At 40.8% G+C, this 20,560-nt stretch overlaps 1 protein-coding gene across 1 annotated transcript in view; it reads left to right on the forward strand.

Annotated features, from left to right (window-relative positions):
• The window catches only part of SPRED2 (sprouty related EVH1 domain containing 2), a 174,951-nt gene extending 155,245 nt beyond the window's left edge, over positions 1-19,706 (forward strand). The window contains exons 5-6 of the mRNA XM_036751316.1: positions 13,337-13,486; positions 15,919-19,706. Of these exons, the coding sequence (XP_036607211.1) occupies positions 13,337-13,486; positions 15,919-16,590 (822 nt within the window). The 3' untranslated portion in view covers positions 16,591-19,706. The remainder of the gene's footprint in view (positions 1-13,336; positions 13,487-15,918) is intronic.
• The last annotated feature ends 854 nt before the right edge of the window (positions 19,707-20,560 follow it).

Below are 20,560 nucleotides of genomic sequence, written 5' to 3' on the forward strand. Positions count from 1 at the left end.
CACTTAATGCTATTTCCCAAATTAGGTACCTTTACCTAGGCCCAGCTCATTATTTATCTGTAGCACCTATCCATAATACACAGTTGATGAACTCTCCAAAAATATGCCTGCCTCATCCATTTTGTTTTTCTAGTGTGAATTATTTAGACAAATCTCTTTCATGGCTATGGGTTTTCATATAGGCTTTGCAGTATCTCAAGGCTCAGTGCAACTAATATGGATGCTATATGTGAATAGTAATAGTTAACATTCACAATAGCTATGTGAGTAGATAGTACCAATTACACAGGGCAGCTAAGTGACACAGTGGATAGAGTGCCAGGCCTGGAGTCAGAAAGACTCAGAATCCTGAGTTCAAATGTGGCCTCAGATATTAACTAGCTGTGTGACCCTGGGCAAGTCACTTAACCCTGTCTATCTCAGTTTCCTCATCTGTCAAATGAGCTGGGGAAGGGGAAAGCAAACCACTCCAGTATCTTTGCTTAGAAAACTCCAAATGGGGTCATGATGAGGCAGACATATCTTAAAAAAAAAAATGACCTCTATAACACCACCAATGACATCCTTATTTTAATGGATGATAAAATTGGAGTTTAGAAAGCTTAAGTTCACATAGCTGAAATGAGATATTTGTAAAGCTTTTTGCATCGTACTTGGCGCATAGTAGGTGCTATATAAATGTTAGCTATTGCTGTTATTATAGCTAGTAAGGGTCAGAATTGGGATTCCAACCCTGGACTTTTGACTCCAATTTCAGGGCTGTTTACAGTACTGCTACTCTACTTAGAGATCCTAGCCATTAACAATAAGGAACCCTGCTTTTGTCTGAACATTACCCAGGGCTCTTCCGTGTCACTGGCAAACATCTTTGGCAAGCAGATCACTTCGCTTAATGTTAGTATTCACTGGATCATTGGACAAAGCTCTGTCTATAAAATAAGACTTAAATAGACTGAATGACTTTGAGGAATGGGGTGGTTCTAGAAGACATTTTGTCTGAAGAGTCTTTAAGGTTGTGTACCCTACTAAGTCACAGATGGATTTTTTAAAATTGATAAATAGAAAAAACTGGATCTTATATTCTCTCTACTTCTGTTATCTGTGCTGTTAAAAGGCAGTCTGCGGCCGAAAAAATCACCTGGAAAAGGTTTTTGAGCTTTTGCAGAAGTTCTGTCTACCACTATAGGCATGTTCACCTCACCAAAGAATTACTCAGAATTTGGCCACTGAGCCATATGAATGTGGACACGTCACTTCACATCTGAGCCTCATTTTCTTCATCTTTGTAATGAGAGGATTGGGTTAGATGTTCCCTTCTAAAGGTCCTTTTCAGCTCCCCCACTCTCTGATTTTATGGTTTAATTGTTGCCTGCTTGACTCTCGTGTTCATTGAGATAATGGGCTATAATATAGTAGTCTTGTTCACTTCCTTCTTTTGAGATGAGTTTGTGGGTTCTCGTAGGTTTCATTCTACAGGATTCTATCTACAGCAGATGAGCTTTCGAGCTTTTTCACTAACAAATGTGGCCAGCAGGAGCTTCCTTTTTGAAAAAGTAGTAAGCCAAGGTGCCCTTCAAAAGCTAAATAGTCCTTGAAGCCTAAGAAATACGAATCTAGTCATACCTTCCCTCTCTCAAAGGCAGTGAATTTTGCAGCTGACGATGCTCCGACTTTTCTCCCCTTTGGGAAAACACACTGGGAGAAGGGGGAAGAGGGTAACCTGAAATTATTTAGCAAACTTCCAATAATCTGCATCTTCAAACAGGTTAGAGAGGCCTGTACCTATAAATCCCTAGGTCTCTCTGTTTAATTGGTAGTGGAGTGAAGCAGATTTGTTCAAGTCTGACTCCATATTTAAATCATCCAAACACTCCAAATTCAAGCATTCCAAACCTTGAAGCTTGGGCTCAACATTATGGACCTGGAAAGCAGGTTCTAGAGCAGAAAATGTCCTAAGGAATGTTTGTTAAACAAACAGTCCACTTGTGATTAATAGAAAATTAAGTTGCAGAATCGGTCAATAAGCATTTATTCAAGACCTGCTATGTACAAGGCACTATGGTAAGTGGAAGGGATAGATACAAAGAGAGGTAAAAAGCTGTTCCTGCCCTCAGAGAGCATGCTAATAGGGAGAAAACATATTAATAACTAGGTACATAAAAGACATATACAAAGTAGATGAAGCTAACCAGAAAGGGAAAGGCATTAGTAGCTGGGGTTACTAGGAAAGGTTTCCTTTCAGAAGGTGGGATTTGAGCTGAACCTTAAAGGAAGCTTGGAAAATTCAGGTGCAGAGACAAAGGGACAGAGCATTCCAGGTGTGGAGCACAGCCTGTGCAAAGGCAGGGAGATCGGAAATGAAGTATCGTGTCTGAAGAACTGCAGGCAAGCTAATTACCTAGATCACTGAGTATATGGAAGGGAGTAAGATAGAAGACTGGAAAGATAGGAAAGGGGTCCATATGTGAAGAGCTTGAAATGCTTAGCAGAGAAGAGTTTCTATTTCATCCTGATGGTTAAAGGGGGCTACTGGAGCTCCCTGATCAGGGAGAGGACATGGTCAGACTGTAGCCTAGCTTTATCTTGTAACCAAGGGCAGGTTGGATTGGAGAAGGCAGGGAGACCAGCATGAAAGCTATCACAGTAATCCAGGCATGTGATGGAGCCCTAAACTAGAATTGTGGTTGTATAAATGGAGAGAAGGAGAAATATGAATAAGAACGGAGATGTCAAGTTTATGGGTAGCAATGAACCAGATTAAAATAAAAATGGGAAAATTTAACAAAGCAAATAAAAATAAAACTCAGATAACATTACATTTTAGAACTAAGCCAATATACAGTTAGAAAGAATCCTTGTCTATGGATCAGTGGCCCCCTTTTCTATTTGAGTTTGACGCTGCTGAATAAGAAGTTGGATATGTGGGGTTGAGTGAGAATGAGGAGTTGTGAGCCTGAATGACTGAGAGGATGAGAGTACCCTTCACAGAAATAGGGAAGTTCAGAAACGGAGTGTTTAAGTAGAAAGACAATGAGTTCAGGTCTAGACACATAGAGTTTGAGATTCCTATAGGACATCCAGCAGGAGACATCTAGTAGGCAGTTGGCGATGTGTTGACTATGGCTCAACAGAGACTTGTGGCCTAGCTATACAGATCTGAGAATCATTGGCATAGAGGTGATCATTGAACCTGTGACAGCTGATGAGATCCCCAAATTCAGCAGTTTAGATCCAGAAAAAAGAAAGGGACAGGACAGAGCCTTGTAGGACACTGCCCACTAATGGTGACATGGACAAAGAACTACAGAAGAGACTTGAGGAAAACAGTTGGACAGATAGGAGAATCAAGTGGCTGTTTAGTCATTTCAGTAAGATCCAACTCTCTGTGATCATATTTGTGGTTTTCTTGGCAAAGATACTGGAGTGGTTTGCCATTTCCTTCTCCAGCTCATTTGACAAATGAGGAAACCAAGGCAAACAAGGAAAAGTAACTTGCCCAGGGTCACACAGCTGGTCAGTGTCTGAGGCCAGATTTGAACTCAGGTCTTCCTAACTCCAGGCCTGGTGCTCTATCTACTCTACACCATTTATTTGTCAAAGTTCTAGAGACTGAAAGAGATTGGTAAATTGAATAGCTGAGTGAGCTCCATACTCTCACCAGATATTAAAGCTGAAAGATGCCTTCATGATCGTCCAATCCGTTGGTCCTCTAAGAGTGTACTTGGATGTTTTTTTATCTTTAGAGTCACATAATAGTAATAATAATAACCTACATTTATATAAAAATCAATCTATTGAGTGTCATGGTGGTTAGAACACAGGACTTAGAATCAAGAAGACCTGAGTTCGAATGCTACTTCAGACCCTTAGACACTTAATAGGTTCATGCCTTTCCCAACCTTAGTTTTCTCATCTATAAAATAGGGAAAGTAATAGCACATACATCACAGGGTCATTAGAAGAATCAAATGAGATAACATTTGTAAACATTTTGCAAACCGTAAAACATTGTGAGAATGCTAGGAGCTATTATGTTTTTATTAATTTAAGGTTTACAAAGCAATTTCTTAGCAACAACTCAATGCAGTAAATATTTCAAGTATGATCCCCATTTTGTAGATTAAGAAATTGGGAGAAAATTGATTGCTCAGAATTTCCAGAACTAGTATACTTCAGAGGTAGAATTTAAACCCACGTCTCCTGACTACAAGTCCAGCTCTGGCCTGCCTTACATATGGCTATTCCTCTTGTGATTTTTATCTTGAACATCACTAATTCTCCATACAAAATAACCCCTCTTCTTTTTGTTTCATGGGTTTAGTTTGTCCATCTGTATCTTTTTTTGTTATTGTTGTCGTTAGGATGGGGCTGATGGGAAGGAGATGGTAGTGGCTTTAACTCTTCAGCCTGATTTGTGAAAATTTGTTGAAAATGTTTAGCATGGACTGGATGAACATTGGTCTGAAAGGGTGTAGAGGGCATTCCTGTAATGGGCAGGAATTTGGATACTGTCTAACACGGCCCTTCTTGTCTTTCTCAGTCCATTAAAGCACCCTTTTACTGAATTATTAAATATAGCACTTGATTTTTCTCTAACAGATAGTTAAGAAAGGAAAAGAAAAGCCTAACCATGTCCATTCTGGGTAGGAAAATTATGTATGCAACCCTACACAGGAGTGACCTAGGCTATACAGGCCTTACTATCATTTAAACTGAGGCAGAAGCTTGCTTGGGATGAAAAAGTTGGCTGAATTTTCCAGCCAGAATAGAAAATGTAGGCTGTATTGATGGTTATATGTTGAACATGTCCGGAAATTAAATAAACCACATCATTATCTAACACTTTGGGTTTTATAGTGAACCTTCCTTATATTAACCCAGAAACATATGTGGGTATTACAGATAAAACTATTCCCTTGTTATATCTAGGGAAATTGAGACTCACAGAATTTGTGTTTTAACTAGAATTGCCCAACAAGTGGTAATGTATAGACTGAAACCTTGCTAGGCTAGACTCCAAGGTCAATGTACTCCATAAGATCATTGATCATGGGGTTATAAGAGCTAGAAGAGACTTTAGAAGCTATGGAGTCCAACCCCTTTTTACATATGAGGAAACTAAGACCCAGAGAGGTTAAATGACATGCCCAAGGTCACAGAGCTAGTGCCTGAGGTCTTTAACCCAGGTTTTTCTGATTCCCAAGCCCAACTCTATCTCAGCTACTATCCTACTCTGTAGGAGTTTCTGAAAGGAAGAAATTTCAACTTTATAATTATTAGCCCTATAGTTTGCCTACCACTCAGGTTTGTAATACAACAAAGTCTTCTATTTTGTCATTTTTTTAAAATCACCTTGGTCCATAGGTTTAAAATTTCTTAATCAGGGCTTTTTTTTTTTAATTGGGGATCTTCCTACTAGATCTTGGTCAAACCCAGGAACAAAAGCTACTGACTCAGATGGAAACTAAGCCTTGTTACATCCAACTGCTTTGAAGTTTTTTCCCAATAATCATATGCCATCCGTCATCTCCCCTCCCCCTACCTCACTCCCCAAAATGCTTCTTATCATCAACACTAGATCTAATCAGAATGGGGAGGATTAAAGACATTGGTTAGTACTTTGGCAGAGCTTTTGTGACCATATATGTTCCTTGGAACAATCCCAGAAAAAAGGAGAATTTGACCTTGAATCATTTCAAAATTGGAGGAGATCCTTTGTCGGACTGATTGTGGATACAGATCATGTGTTAGTACTTAATGACTGTCCTTTTCAGTGTTTCTGAGTTTTAAAAAGAGAGGGGGCACTCTAGGTGTATAACATGACTGTACTTGGAATAATTTTCCACCAAACCAGTCCTCCTGTTAGCAGATGCCTAATCCCTGCTGCTGGCTGGCTGACTAGTCCAGGCTTTCTTACAGTAGATCCATGTGGCTTCTTCCATAGGCCATGCCACAGAACTGCATCTTCCCTTTGGTGCCCCCAGGGAGAACTTAGAAGAGATAAAGTAATGGGTGAAAGGGTGAAAATGTGGTTTTCCTTCCCACACTATGACCTTATACGTTCATTCTTTCAGTTGTGCAATTCACACCCACCCTTTTGGAAGACTTGCCTGGTATTATGGATTGTAAATAAGTTTCAACTTCTGACACATCCTGTCTCTCATGGCCGCCTTACAAATTGAAAATGACGAACATAGAAGCAACATTGTAAGAGAAAGACTTGGCCTGGGAAACAAGAGATTTGATTTCTGGTACCTGCTCTGGCTTGAAATCGAGACTAAGTCACTTAACTTCTCAAGCCTTAGTTTCTTCATGTATAAAATGAGGAGTTTGAAGTAGTAGTCATTTGATTCTGTGAGAATTCTAAGAGTGAAATCCTGTATTGACACTGTGCAGTAAAAATAGCCAGAACTGGGTTATTTGGGGGATAGAGGGAAGAAAGAGAGTGGAAAGCTTCCTTTGGCTGATGCCCTAATCCATAATTAAGGTGCATCCTAGGTATAATACTTTATCTATTTTTGCTTGCAGTAGAATTCTAGGTGTTATTCATCTTAGCTACAAGTCACACAAAGGTTTGTCAGTATGAGAACAGGCAAATGATCGACGTCATGTAGTATGTAAAGTGGACTTCTAAGGAATCCTGTGCTTTTGGTTAAATAAACACCTCAACCACCCTTAACGTTTGAATTTGTGTAAATTCAGGTGCATAATCATCTCTGCACCATACAGAAAGAAAACGCTTCATTTGAACTCTGGGGACTTAGCTTAAAATATAGCTCTTCTATGTAATTATTGATGGTATAACCTTAAGCAAGAGTCTTTACCCTCTCTGGGCCTTAGTTTATACATCTATAAAATTGAAGGGAGTTTATATTAGATGGTCTCTAAGGTCCATTCTAGCTGTAAGTTAAGACCTGTGATTCTATGAATTTATACCCAAATTAATCCATATTGCTTTATTTTTCAACTCAGGGTTTTTTTTAAAGCATTTAATGTGCATCTAGTATATGCCAGGCATACAAAGGAATACAGTGACAGTAGTGAAATGGTTCCTGCTCTCATCATCTGTATCACTTTAAAGTGGGTCTGAATCCCACTTTATAACTGTTAGAATTGTTACTATTAGAATTAGACAAAGTGGTGTTATGTTTACTTGTAATAAATTTTTAAATTTTTTATTATTTTATTTATTTTTATTCAAATTTAAGTATGTATTATTTTAATTTTTTAAAAAACTAGTTTTTTTTTCCATATACTTGATTTGGGGTTTGCCAGATATCATGCCTGTTTTCATAGACTCAAACACAACCAATTTGCTTTGCTTGAACATATATATGTTCATTTACCAAGTTGTTGCTGTTGTTGTTGTGTTGGTCCAGGGAAGGCGAAGGGAGAAAAAAAAACCAAATGCTTGTTTTGGGGGTGAGGGTGAGTGGGGGATTTTTCAAAAACTGAGTCCCAAGAATCAAGAGGTGAGTTACAGATTTACTTCAAACAAGGCACCAAAAAAATTAGTGGTCTTTTTTAAAAAATTATTTTAACTAAACTTTTTTTTTTACTTCTGTCTTAGTACCCAGCAAAGTACACTGATCATCAGGTATTTTGCAGAGGGAATTTCGATTTGGCCGTGGGTTGCATTAGGTGGCATCTGAGGTTCCCTCTAACTGAGATTATATTAAAAAATGTCTGTCTCTGCAGCTTGTAGAGATTTGTGGGTACTTGCAGTATCATCAGTTCCTTTATATGTGGCAGCTATTGACAATCCCCACACACATTTACCCTCCTATTTATTTTTGTCCCCATAATTCACTTAATTTTCTTCTCATAAAGTAAAACTTAGAACCTGCTGATCACAGATTCCATTGTGATTCTCAGCAGAGCTGGTTTTGCTCAGTGGCCAGGGCACAATTTAATATTACGATTTTACACAAAATTATTTAATTTCCAACTCTCTTAAGTGCTATTCTTGACTTTAATCGTAACTAGGCGAGTCCTGCCTCTATTTCATCTGAGCCATGGCCTTCCTCCACCTCCAGCCATCAAAGTGTAATGATGGGAAGAATGCATTATTTAGAATCTGTGGGCCTAAAGTCAAACAATACCTTTGCCACTATCGGTATGACTTTTGGGAACATCTCTTTAATCCTCTGGGCCTCTGTAAAATTGGTGTGGGGGAGACCTAACTAGCATCTAATGTCTATTCCATGTCACTGTTTTACTTGCTATGTGATTTTGTGACTTTGCTTCAGCAGGTCACTTAAATCCCCAATTTCCATGTCTGCAAAATGAGAGGTGGGCTAAATAAATGATCTCTCAGGGCCACCTTCTAATTCTACATCTTGGATTCAATGAATCATACAAACTCACTTTGGAGAGGTGGAGATTGCTGGCTGAAGTATTCTGGGAGTCTCCATGGAATAGAAAATCTTAGGATCAAAGTCTAGTTTACACTGAATACATATAGTAGTATTTTTTTAATTTTTTTTATTTAATATATTTAGTTTTCAGCATTGATTTTCACAAGAGATTGAATTACAAATTTTCTCCCCATTTCTACCCTCCCCCCCCACTCCAAGATAGCATATATTCTGGTTGCCCTGTTCCCCAGTCAGCCCTCCCTTCTGTCACCCCACTCCCTTCCCATCCCCTTTTCCCTTCCTTTCTTGTAGGGCAAGATAAATTTCTACACCCCATTGCCTGTGTATCTTATTTTCTAGTTGCATGCAAAAACTTTTTTTTTGTTTTTGAACATCTATTTTTAAAACTTTGAGTTCCAGATTCCCTCCCTAAGAACTCAAGCAATTCAACATGGGCCACATGCGTATCATTATGTATAACCCTTCCACAATACTCATGTTGTGAAAGACTAACTACATTTTGCTTCTTCCTAACCTATCCCCCTTTATTGAATTTTCTCCCTTGACCCTGTCCCTTTTCAAAAGTGTTTGTTTTTGATTACCTCCACCCCCATCTGCCCTCCCTTCTATCATCCCCCCCTTTTTTTTATCTTCTTCCTCCTTCTTTCCTGTGGGGTAAGATGCCTAACTGAGTATGTATGGTATTCCCTCTTCAGGTCAGATCTGATGAGAGCAAGATTCACTCATCCCCTCTCACCTACCTTTTCTTCTCTTCCTACAGAACTGCTTTTGCTTGCCACTTTTATGCGAGATAATCTACCCCATTCTATCTCTCCCTATCTTCCTCTCTCATCCCTTAATTTGATTTTATTTCTTTTAGATATCTTCCCTTCATCTTCAACTCACCCTGTGCCTGCTCTCTCTCTCTCTCTCTCTCTCTCTCTCTCTCTCTCTCTCTCTCTCTCTCTCTCTCCATATATATATATATATATATATATATATATATATATATACATATAATATATATGTATGTGTGTGTGTATACTCACATACATATATACATACATGCACACATATACATATATATATAAACACATATTACATATACATATATACATGCATATTCCCTTCAGCTACCCTAATACTGAGGTCTCATGAATCATACGCATCATCTTTCCATGTAGGAATGTCAACAAAACAGTTCACCTTTAGTAAGTCCCTTGCAATTTCTTTTTCTTGATAACCTTTTCATGCTTCTCTTGATTCTTCTGTTTGAAAGTCAGATTTTCTATTCAGCTCTGGACTTTTCACTGAGAAAGCTTAAAAGTCCTCTATTTTATTGAAAAGTAATATTTTGCCTTGGAGCATGATACTCAGTTTTGCTGGGTAGGTGATTCTTGGTTTTAATCCTAGCTCCATTGACCTCTGGAATATCGTATTCCAAGCCCTTAGATCTCTTAAAGTAGAAGCTGCTAGATCTTGGGTTATTCTGATTGTTTCCACCATACTCAAATTGTTTCTTTCTGGCTGCTTGCAGTATTTTCTCCTTAACCTGGGAGCTCTGGAATTTGGTGACAATATTCCTAGGAGATTTCTTTTTGGGATCTATTTGAGGAGGCGATCAGTGGATTCTTTCAATTTCCATTTTGCCCTGTGGCTCTAGAATATCAGGGTAGTTCTGCTTGATAATTTCTTGAAAGATGATATCTAGGCTCTTTTTTTGATCATGGCTTTCAGGTAGTCCAATAATTTTTAAATTATCTCTTCTGGATCTATTTTCCAGGTCAGTGCCAATGAGATATTTCACATTGTCTTCCATTTTTTCATTCCTTTGGTTCTGTTTTTTAATTTCTTGATTTCTCATAAAGTCACTAGCTTCCACTTGCTCCAATCTCATTTTGAAGGTGGTATTTTCTTCAGTGGTCTTTTGGACCTCCTTTTCCATTTGGCTAATTCTGCCTTTCAAGGCATTCTTCTCCTCATTGGCTTTTTGCAGCTCTTTTGCCATTTGAGTTAGTCTATTTTTTAAGGTGGTGTTTTCTTCAGTATATTTTTCAGTATTTTTTGGGGTCTCCTTTAGCAAGTCATTGACTTGTTTTTCATAGTTTTCTCACATCCTTCTCATTTCCCTTCCCAATTTTTCCTCTACTTCTCTTACTTGCTTTTCCAAATCCTTTTTGAGCTCTTCCATGCCCTGAGACCAGTTCATGTTTTTCTTGGAGGCTTTTGGTGTAGGCTCTTGAACTTTGTTGACTTTCTTCTGGCTGTATGTTTTGGTCTTCTTTGTCACCAAAGAAAGATTCCAAAGTCTGAGACTGAATCTGGGTGCGTTTTCACTGCCTGGCCATGTTCCCAGCCAACTTACTTGTCCCTTGAGTTTTTCAGCAGGGTATGACTGCTTGTAGAGTAAAGAGTTCTATGTTCCAAGCTTGGGGGGATGCACCAGCTCTGCCACACCAGCACTCCTCCTTCCCCAAGAACCCCCAACCCAGACTGGACTTAGATCTTCATCAGGCTCTTCAGTCCTGCTCTGATCCACCACTTAATTCCTCCCACCAGGTGGGCCTGGGGCCAGAAGCAACTGCAGTTGTAGTTCTGTAGCTGCCCCACCTCCGCTGCCCCCGGGGCAGTGACTGCACCGCAAACTCTATCCCCCTGTCCCCAGCAGCTTTTCCCACTAACCTTCTCTGTTGTCCTTGGTGTTTGTGGGTTGAGAAGTCCGGTAACTGCTACAGCTCACTGATTCAGGGCACTAGGGCACGCTTCGCCCAGCTCCTGATCTGGTTGGTCCGCGCCGCCCATGCTGGGCTCTGCTCCGCACCACTCCCAGCTCCGTGCAGGATAGACCTTACCCAGAGACCATCCAGGCTGTCCTGGGCTAGAGCCCTGCTTCCCTCTGCTATTTTGTGGGCTCTGCAGTTCTTCTCTGTTGTCTTTGATGTTTGTGGGTTGAAAAGTCTGGCAACCGCCACAGCTCACTGATTCAGGGCACTAGGGCCCACTCCACCCGACTCCTGGTCTGGTTTGTCCGCATGGCCCACGCTGAGCTCTGCTCTGCTCTGCTTCGCTCCCAGCTCCCTGCGTGAAAGACCTCACCCAGCAACCATCCAGGCTGTCCTGTGCTGGAACCCTGCTTTCCTCTGCTATTTTGTGGGTTCTGCAGTGCTAGAATTGGTTCAGAGCCATTTTTTATAGGTTTTTGAAGGGACTTGGCGGGGAGCTCACACTAGTCCCTGCTTTCCAGCCACCATCTTGGCTCTGCCCCCTACATGTAGTATTATTAATAAGAATGCCTGACATTTATTTATCAGCATGGAGTAGCATTTAAAGAGCTGGCCTCAAAGTCAAAAGGATGAGTTCTAGTCCGGACTCTAGTACATACTAGGCAGATCACTCAGCCAGTCAGCCTCTCACAATGCACCAGGCAACATGCAAAAAGTGTGATTTACAGAAAGGTACTGAACTGCATTAGGAGAGGGAATTTCTTCATCTCGGGGTTCCCTCTGCCTATGCAGTTACACTATTACAGACACACGCTATCTGTAAGGACTAACTTTGATAGACTTGGCTCCTCTCATCAGTGCAAGGTTCAAAGACAGGTCCAAAAGACTCATGATGGAAAAGGCTATGCACATCCAGAGAAAGAATTATGGAGCCTGAATGCAGATGGAAGCATAGTATTTGCTCCCATTTTTTTCCCTTCTTTTTTGATTCTGGTCCTTCTTTCTCATGATTCATTCCACTGGTTATAATTCCTCTTTACAATTTTACTATTACGTAAATAAATTCAATGTGAAGGTATATGTAGAACCTACATTGGATTACATGCCGTCTTGGGGGGGAAGAGGGGAGGAGAGGGAGGGAGAGAAAATTTGGAACCTAAAAACTTGTGGAACTGAGTGTTTTAAACTAAAAATTAAAAAAAATAAATTTATTAATGAGAATGAGTTGGTTTTTTAAAATACGATTTTCACAAAGAAAATTCTAATAAGCTTTTCCCCAAAATCCTCTTTTCTAAAATGAAGAAGAGAGATAGAAAATAGAAAAGCAGGAGATGATTTCAGAGAGATTTTTTGCCATGTATTGTATCTCTATTTAAATCACTGCAAACTCTTTATTAGGCTCCTGAAATGGGGGTGGGGGTGGGGGGATAAGTTATCCAAATCTGTGGTCTGGTTACTGTGGATAAGGCTGTGGTCATGAGTTCAGTTTCCTTATAATCTGGTTAGCTCTTCTTTATCCTATGGACACTGACTGCCCCTAATCCTGGCCAGTTATTTTGCATATATTCTAATAAGAATGACTAAATTAGAATGTATGAATGTCTCAGAGCAAATCTAGCCCCACAGCTAGAGAGAACTTGAGTTGTCACCTTGTATGTAATAGGCACTCAAGAAATACTGTATGAATGAGTGACTCTTGTCCAAAGAATAGTAGTGTTCATTCAGCTCTATGGTAATAGCCATCTAATACCCAAAACTGCTTCCTACAAAATCAGTGCCTGTATGTAACACCCTAGAAGAATCCTCATTTTTAAGAGTTTCTCTAGCAAAAATCGAACACAAATTTAGATTTTTTTTTCATTCAGTACATATTTATTTTCTAACAACTAAAATAACCACCAGTCATCACTGTTCCTTTTTTTTTTTAAATTAAAAAAAAAGAATATAAACTTCATTTTCCCCAAGGCCTTGTAGGGAGCTGTGGTGGTTGACACTGTTGAGCTCCACTTCATACTGTGACAACCTAGTCCTTCAGCAAATCTTGCTACTTCTCCCAGGATAAAGCCCATGATTTGGGAAAACCAAACCAGGAAATATGCAACATTCAGAAGCTAATGCCACTATCAAGTAATCAGGAGGAAGTGTTTATTTGAAACAAAAACAGTTTTTTGCCAGTGTGATTTAACATTACTTTCTTTCTTTCTTTCTTTTCTTATCCCATAGCACGAGTTAACATTTCTTTCCCTCTTAATACAGACAGCTACAGACAGTTCTTCTAATTCTTCTCAAAAGAGGGAGCCACCCACCCGGACAATCTCTTCTCCCATGTCCTGTGAACACCGGAGTATATATACCTTGGGCCATATCCATGACCAATATAGCGCTGACCACTATCAACTTGAACAAGTGAGTTGCATTCATCATTTTCATGACCTTTCCTCATTCATTGGCGTGAGCTTCTTGAGAGAAGCAGCTATTTCTTGCCTTTCTTCATATCCCTTGTACTTAACATAGGTACTTGCTGCATAGTAGTACTTAATAAATACATGTTGACTTCAAGGCCATACTCATATCCTGCCTTTTCCATGAAGTTTTCTTTGACTAGACCACTCTACAGTGATCCTTCCCTTCCTCCTTTCTCCGAATTCTTATTGTTCCCTTTATCTGCTCCACTGCCGCCTTGTATCACTGCTAATGACTCTTTTTATGCACGTATCCTGTCGCCCCAACTAGACTTTTAAGTGTCTTGTGGACACAGGCCATGTCTTATACCTCTTTGTATCCTGTGTGACTAACATATATAGAGCAGGCGCTGACTAATGTTTGTCGTCAAGGATAAGTGGGAGGTTTTTTCCTGTTCTGTGTTAAGTGTTAATACCATCATCTAAAAGGATGCCTGGGATCAGTTTCATTTAAAAACTAAATCCATGCTTCTTATTCCAAGAACGCTAGGGATGGCTTAGAGCATGGGCGTAGTTCTGTATCTGGACACAGACTAGGGGGGAGGGAAATAGTATCTGGAAAGATGGAGGAGGTAAGGTAGTCTCAAACTTAACTCTCTGCTACCCCAACCTAAGTAAACCTACTTCCAAGACTGAACAAGTATTTATATAGCTTTGGGCTCCCCTCATTCAAGAAGAGTGTCAAGGAAGCCCACAGACTTTAGTGGCTCTGCACCACATTTAATCCAGTTAGCTCCACTTGGTTTCATGGCTTTAGACCATATCCTTAATCCTATTATCTTACAGCTATATGATGTTCACAGGGGAATAAGGAAAGAAATCTATAAACAAAATCATGTAAAGCAGCTTGGTAGCTCAGTGGATAGAGCATTGGCCCTGGAGTCAGGAGGACCTGAGTTCAAACGCAGCCTCAGACACTTACTTGTTGTGTGACCTTGGGCAAGTTACTTAACCCTCTTTGCCCTAGTTTCCTCATCATTAAAAAAGAGCTGGAGAAGGAAATGACAAACCCCAAGGAAACCCCAAATGGGGTCATAGAGAGTCGAACACGACTGAAATGACTCAACAACAACAAAAGCCATCTCCCCACTACTCTGCAAGACGTCTCTAAGTGGATGATGAGGCTGGCTGACGTTGTCTTCATAAAGACTTTCTGTGATTGGTTGTTTTTTTTTCATTTGGAGATTTAAAATAGAAATAACCTGGGTTTTTTTTTCTGGTAATAATATAGTAAAGTTTCCTTTTTACTGCTTATGTAGATTCCCTTCTCACCACAGGACTTAACTTACCATTTTTGTCTGTGACGATCATTTCATTTGTCACAGAGACTGAAACAAGAATCATCAAGATCATAGCTCTAGAGCGCAAAAGCACCTCAGAGGCCATTAAGTCCAAGTACTTTACAGGTGAAGAAACTTGAGACAAAGGGAGGTGCGGTATTCAGAGACTTGCCCAACCAAGGTCCTTCCGATAGTAAGTTGTCAGGTAGAGAAATTGAACCTAGATAGATCCTCTGGTTCCAGAAGCTAGTTATCATTACGCCATGTTTTCCCCTCATCATATGCAGTCCTGTCATGGTGTTGTCCTAAAAGCCAATAAACATACTTTATTTTTTTAATAGATTATTTCTATTATACTTATATCCTGAGTTATTAAAATTTCAAAACACCTGGGAAGGACAGTTGGAAGAGGTAATCTAGTCTATTCCAGCCTCCCCGTTTGACAGATGCCTGGCACACAGTAGGTGCCTAACACATACTTTCCCTTCCTTCCGGCCCTCTAGCATTCTGTGATCCTGTCCAAAAGACTATAGATGAGGGCAGGACTCCTGTGAACTCAGTCTGCCTTTGATCTCTGTCCCTGGGTCACCCTGGCCTTAAGTGAGGAGAGCAGAGACTGTGTGTGCTTTTCTCTTCCCCGGGGCTCAGCACAGTGCCTAGAACATACTAAGTGCTTGACTGACTTCTCATGCCAGTGAATTATTCCAGCAATTATATCTGTGCAGTTAATTTGATGATCGCTGATAAGCTATTACTCTCTCTTCTGTTGTCCTAGGCTGTTCTTAAAAGCCTTTTATTGTCATATCCTTTTGGCTTACCTTCCCAGCTAGATTTTAAGGTTTTTGAGGGCAAGGACTAGTACTTTTTGTTGTTGTTGTTACTCTCCTACGGTGAGATAGCATAGTGCTTTGTACATAGTAGGCACTCAAGAAATATTTATTAAATGAGTTCTTCAAACAAATGCCTTTGACCAGCATGCTTTGGGAAGGGCGGGAAAGGAGGAATGCCAGGTGCATCAAGAGACAGTCTTAATTTTCATTGGTCACTGATATTAAATAAATCCCATTTGTGTGTCTCCCACCCTGTTCTCGAGCAGTCCATCCCAAGACCGTACCGACAGGTCAGTTTCCCAGACGATGAGGAGGAGATCGTCCGCATCAACCCTCGGGAGAAGATCTGGATAACGGGGTATGAGGATTATCGGCATGCTCCTGTGAGGGGCAAATACATGGACACATCAGAGGATGTCGACTCCTACGTGCGCTTCGCCACCAAGGGTGATGCCTCCAAGCATGACTACACCTACCCATATGTGGACCATTCGGACTTCGACATGGGGGATGACCCCAAAGGAGGGGGTGGAGGGAGCGTGATTAAGACTCAGCCCCACCGAGGCAAGTCTCGACGGCGGAAGGAGGATGGGGAACGGTCACGATGCGTGTACTGTAGAGACATGTTCAACCATGAGGAAAACCGAAGGGGTCAGTGTCAGGATGCCCCTGACCCCATCAGAACTTGCATCCGCCGGGTCAGCTGTATGTGGTGTGCAGACAGCATGCTCTACCATTGTATGTCCGACCCCGAGGGAGACTATACGGACCCTTGTTCGTGTGACACCAGCGATGAAAAGTTTTGCCTCCGGTGGATGGCCCTCATCGCTTTGTCCTTCCTGGCCCCCTGTATGTGCTGTTACCTGCCCCTCCGAGGCTGCTACAACTGTGGGGTAATGTGTAGGTGCTGTGGTGGGAAACACAAAGCAGCTGGATGAAGACAATAGCCTGTTGCTCCATCTCCCTCTCTCCTTACCATTGACAGGGGCTGATACCCCTGAAATGGGAGCCTCTTTGCCCTAGCCCTGCTGTTCCTGGAGACATCATTCCAGCCTGGGGAACCCATCTGATGGTTTCGCCCCATGAGCTCCAGCCAGCCACTCTTAATTGTTCACACAGACACACACACATACACCCTACCCCCAGTGTTGTAATGAAATTAACCTTTGGCATAGACTATTGTATTATTAATAATCTGTAATCCAATGATTGTCTTGTACATGTTTATATTCCCCGTCGCTACCCTCCCCAACCCTTCCCTCCTTCCAACTTTCCACTTCAAAAGGAAGGAGACTACTGTCTGAACTGTTGATTTGCAGGGAATTTTTTTGGTTTGGGGTTTTTGGAAGAGCATCTCAAGACTGTATCTTGTTAAGCTTGCCTTGACAAACCACCTGTACCCAGCAGATACGGGATACCTACCAAAATAAGTGAGAATGATGAAATCCCACCAGAAGTATTTTAACCTGCAGTCAGTTATTATGTGTATAGAAGGTGTGCTAGCGTGTACCACAACATGATATTGCCGTGACCATTCTAAAGCCAAATTTCTTACATCATGTAAACTGCAGTTTCTGTTTTCAGTCCGTCATCATTTCTTTTGCAAAAAAAAAATGCATTTAAATTATTCACTAATGGAACACATCCATTCATGCAAAGACAATGAGAAATAAGCCTTAACATCAGGAGGAGTCCTCAAACTCCATGTATTTCCAGCTAATGCTGGAGAAACAACTTAAAGTTTCTATGAGCTACCCAAATAGTTACAAAAATAGCATTTAAAAGATTTAAGTTTTAAAAAGGGAGGCAGTATGATATAGTGGAAAAGACAGTGGACTTGGGTTGCAGTCCCAAGCCCCAGAAAAAAAAAAAAGTCGGGTGTGACCTTGTGCGGTTCAATGGAAAGGCCACTGGGTTTGAAATCCAAGGACCTGGCTTCGAATTCTGGCTCTCCCACTTACAGCCTACGTGACGTTGGGCAAGACACTTCACTTGTCTCAGCATCAGCTTCCTCATGTACCAAATGAAATGAGGGGGTTGGACCAGAATGACTTAAGATTTTATCCCACTCTAACTTAGTGATCTATGTCGCTTCACCCTCAGTGGGCCTCAAATTCCTTGTCTATAAAATTAGGGGGCTGATCCAGCTGAATTCCCTCTCCAGAATTCTACAATATTATGATTCTAGGAGGGGAATCAAATGATCACATTCCTCCCTCAAGTTCTCCATCTTAGAGTAAAACACTAACCTCCAAATAATCCCTATTTCGCTCATTGTTCTGCAAATGGACAATAGGTATCCAGGGCAGACACAAAAAGCAGTTGTCAAGATCCACTAGGATTTTAGAGAAACACTAAGGTTGTGGTGAATGAAACCAGAAACTTTTTCAAAGTAAACTTTATATTAACTGTATAGAGGGAAAAATTTTAACCATCACAAAGCTTGAGATTTTGTTTTGTTTTTGCATTTCCTAATCACTTCCACATCATCAAATTCCAAATTTGTACTTGAAAAAAAAAAATAAGGCCATATGTAAAATACAAAAACTTCCCGATGCCTAAGTGTCTTTCTCCCTTGACTCAGCAGCCGGTCTTGATGTTATCATTAGGAGTGTGCAGATGTTTCCAACAGACTTGTCCTTAAAAAAAAAAATGTCTTCTCTCTATGTACCAGGCTTGTAATTAGCTGGGGAAAAGAGTATTTTTCTAACTTATTACAAGGAATAGCCAAATAATTTTTTTATTGAAATAAGAAAAAAATGAAAAATGTAGAGCAATTAGCGGTAACTAGCATAGTACAATCAGAACTGTTCCAAGGCCGTTAGGGGTAGGTATGTCCATCAACACTGGCACTGCTCTTCCTGCCATAATTTCTTTCTGCAGTCAGTTGCCAGTTGAGTGCATGGCCTGATCCGCCCCTCCCTCCTTATTGCACATGGACATCGTCTTCAAGGAAAGGATTTCTCTTCTTTTTGCCAATTACATTGGAAAAGTGTTTGCCACGATTAACCTTTTTGGGAATGTTTTGCTTTCTTCCAGTTCTCGGGGAGTTGATTACAGTGCTTGGAGTAAAACTATCAACAACAGAAAACCATACCCAGTGTGCTTTTGACCTAGAGTCATCAAATGCTCAATTCATAGCAGTTCCTGGTTTAAGCCTTCTAGATGGAAAGGGGGCTCGGAGCAAGATTTGTCTGATTCTGTAGAATCAGAAAAGATATCTGCTGTCCCCAGTGGCAAATGACCAATCTTGGTTAGCAACTCTGTCAAGCATCAAACCAGCCTCCTAAGGCTCCCGTGAGAGCCGGTGTATTCATTAACTCTGTGAATCTCTGGAAGGTCTCAGTCTCTACAAAGCACAACAAACACTAACCCAAGTTTCTGGTCAGATCCCAGTTTAAGTGCTCCTATTTATTTCAGTAAGAAGACATGCTCCAAAGCAGCCTCTTTGTATATGGGATCTTCCTCCTCTGTTACCTGTCGTTGAAATCTTCCTTGGCCCTGCTTCCCCTTCAGCACCCTAGGAGCTGACCCTCACAGCTCCCACTACACGTGCTCTTTTTGGTTTCTGAAGACAGTGTAAAAGGGCCCAAAGACAGACCCCTTGGGGACTTTTGTAAATATCTCTCCCTACTCTCCACACTGTAGCTGAACAGTGTGTGGTACTTTCCCAGTCAGCTTTGCAATACTGACTTCAATCATCAGAGAGAGAGAAACTATTCAGATTTTATTTTTATACCTGTGGTAACAAAATGTTAACCAAAATTTTTTTGTCATTGTTGTGAAGGTTCTCCCACCCACCCCAAGCTATTTGCTCACATTTACCAATTAAAGTGCCTGAAGCATAATTCATTATGTACCTGTATCCTAAAAGTCAAAACCTGTTGTATTGATTTTTTTATAACAAGCCTTTTTACCTCTGTGTAAAAAAATATATATACACGTGTATGATGTACATTTTAGTTCTTAACTTTTTTTATGGTTTCTAATATGTTTGATCAATGTAGTTATTGCTTTAAAATTTACCATGTAAATATAAATACATCATATCAGATTGCTGCGTCCTAGAATGTTTGTCTAGAGATTGGATGGGGGAAGAGGAGGGGATGTCAGGGTTTTTTCCAGTCTGGACGAAAGGGGAGAGGAAATCTACACCAACACTCAGGGACTTTTTGCATCCTGCTTCTTCCCAGCCAAGGTGAGTAGTATGTCATTTTCCCCAGAGGAGAGCAGACAATTCTTAAAGCAAATACATCAAGTGAAAGGAATGTTCTCTTACAGGGAGATCAGCAGCTGCTCTATTCCCAGAGCTGACTTTCCCCTATTCAGAGTTCCACAGAAAGGAGCTTCAAGGCTCTTCCTGTGTTGCACTGGATGGGGCGGGGGGGGGGGGGGGGGCTGTGATCTGAGGTCTGGGTTTGGGAGGACTGAGTTTCTTTCAGAAAGCACTGTAAAAATTGGAGAGTCATTCTCCTAACCAACTTCTCAGGTTCAGTTAACTTCATCTCACTGTTTAGTCCCCCAAGAGTCCATCAGTTGGGACAATAAACCACCTCAGATCCCAAAAAAGTGGGGTTGCTTTTGAGAGTGTTGGAAGGAAGGTAAAGCCCTACTGTAATGTAACTGGAGCACACTCCCTTAAAAACAACCTAAGTTCACCAGATCTACCACACTGCAGTCTAACCACCTTCTTGTCAATTCTGTTGTGTGAGCTCCTCCGAAAGCCTTTCTACCTCTTGCTCTAGGAACAGAAATCAAATCAAGGCCCAGCATATAGTAGGCATTTATTTGTTGCATTTTCATACATTCACTCAAAACCAAATCTACAGGGTCAGCCAGGTGGCACAGTGAATAGAGCACCAGCCCTGGAGTCAGGAGGACCCGAGTTCAAATTTGGCCTCAGACACT

The sequence above is a fragment of the Trichosurus vulpecula genome, chromosome 3, assembly GCF_011100635.1.
Source record: "Trichosurus vulpecula isolate mTriVul1 chromosome 3, mTriVul1.pri, whole genome shotgun sequence".
Lineage (NCBI taxonomy): Eukaryota > Metazoa > Chordata > Mammalia > Diprotodontia > Phalangeridae > Trichosurus > Trichosurus vulpecula.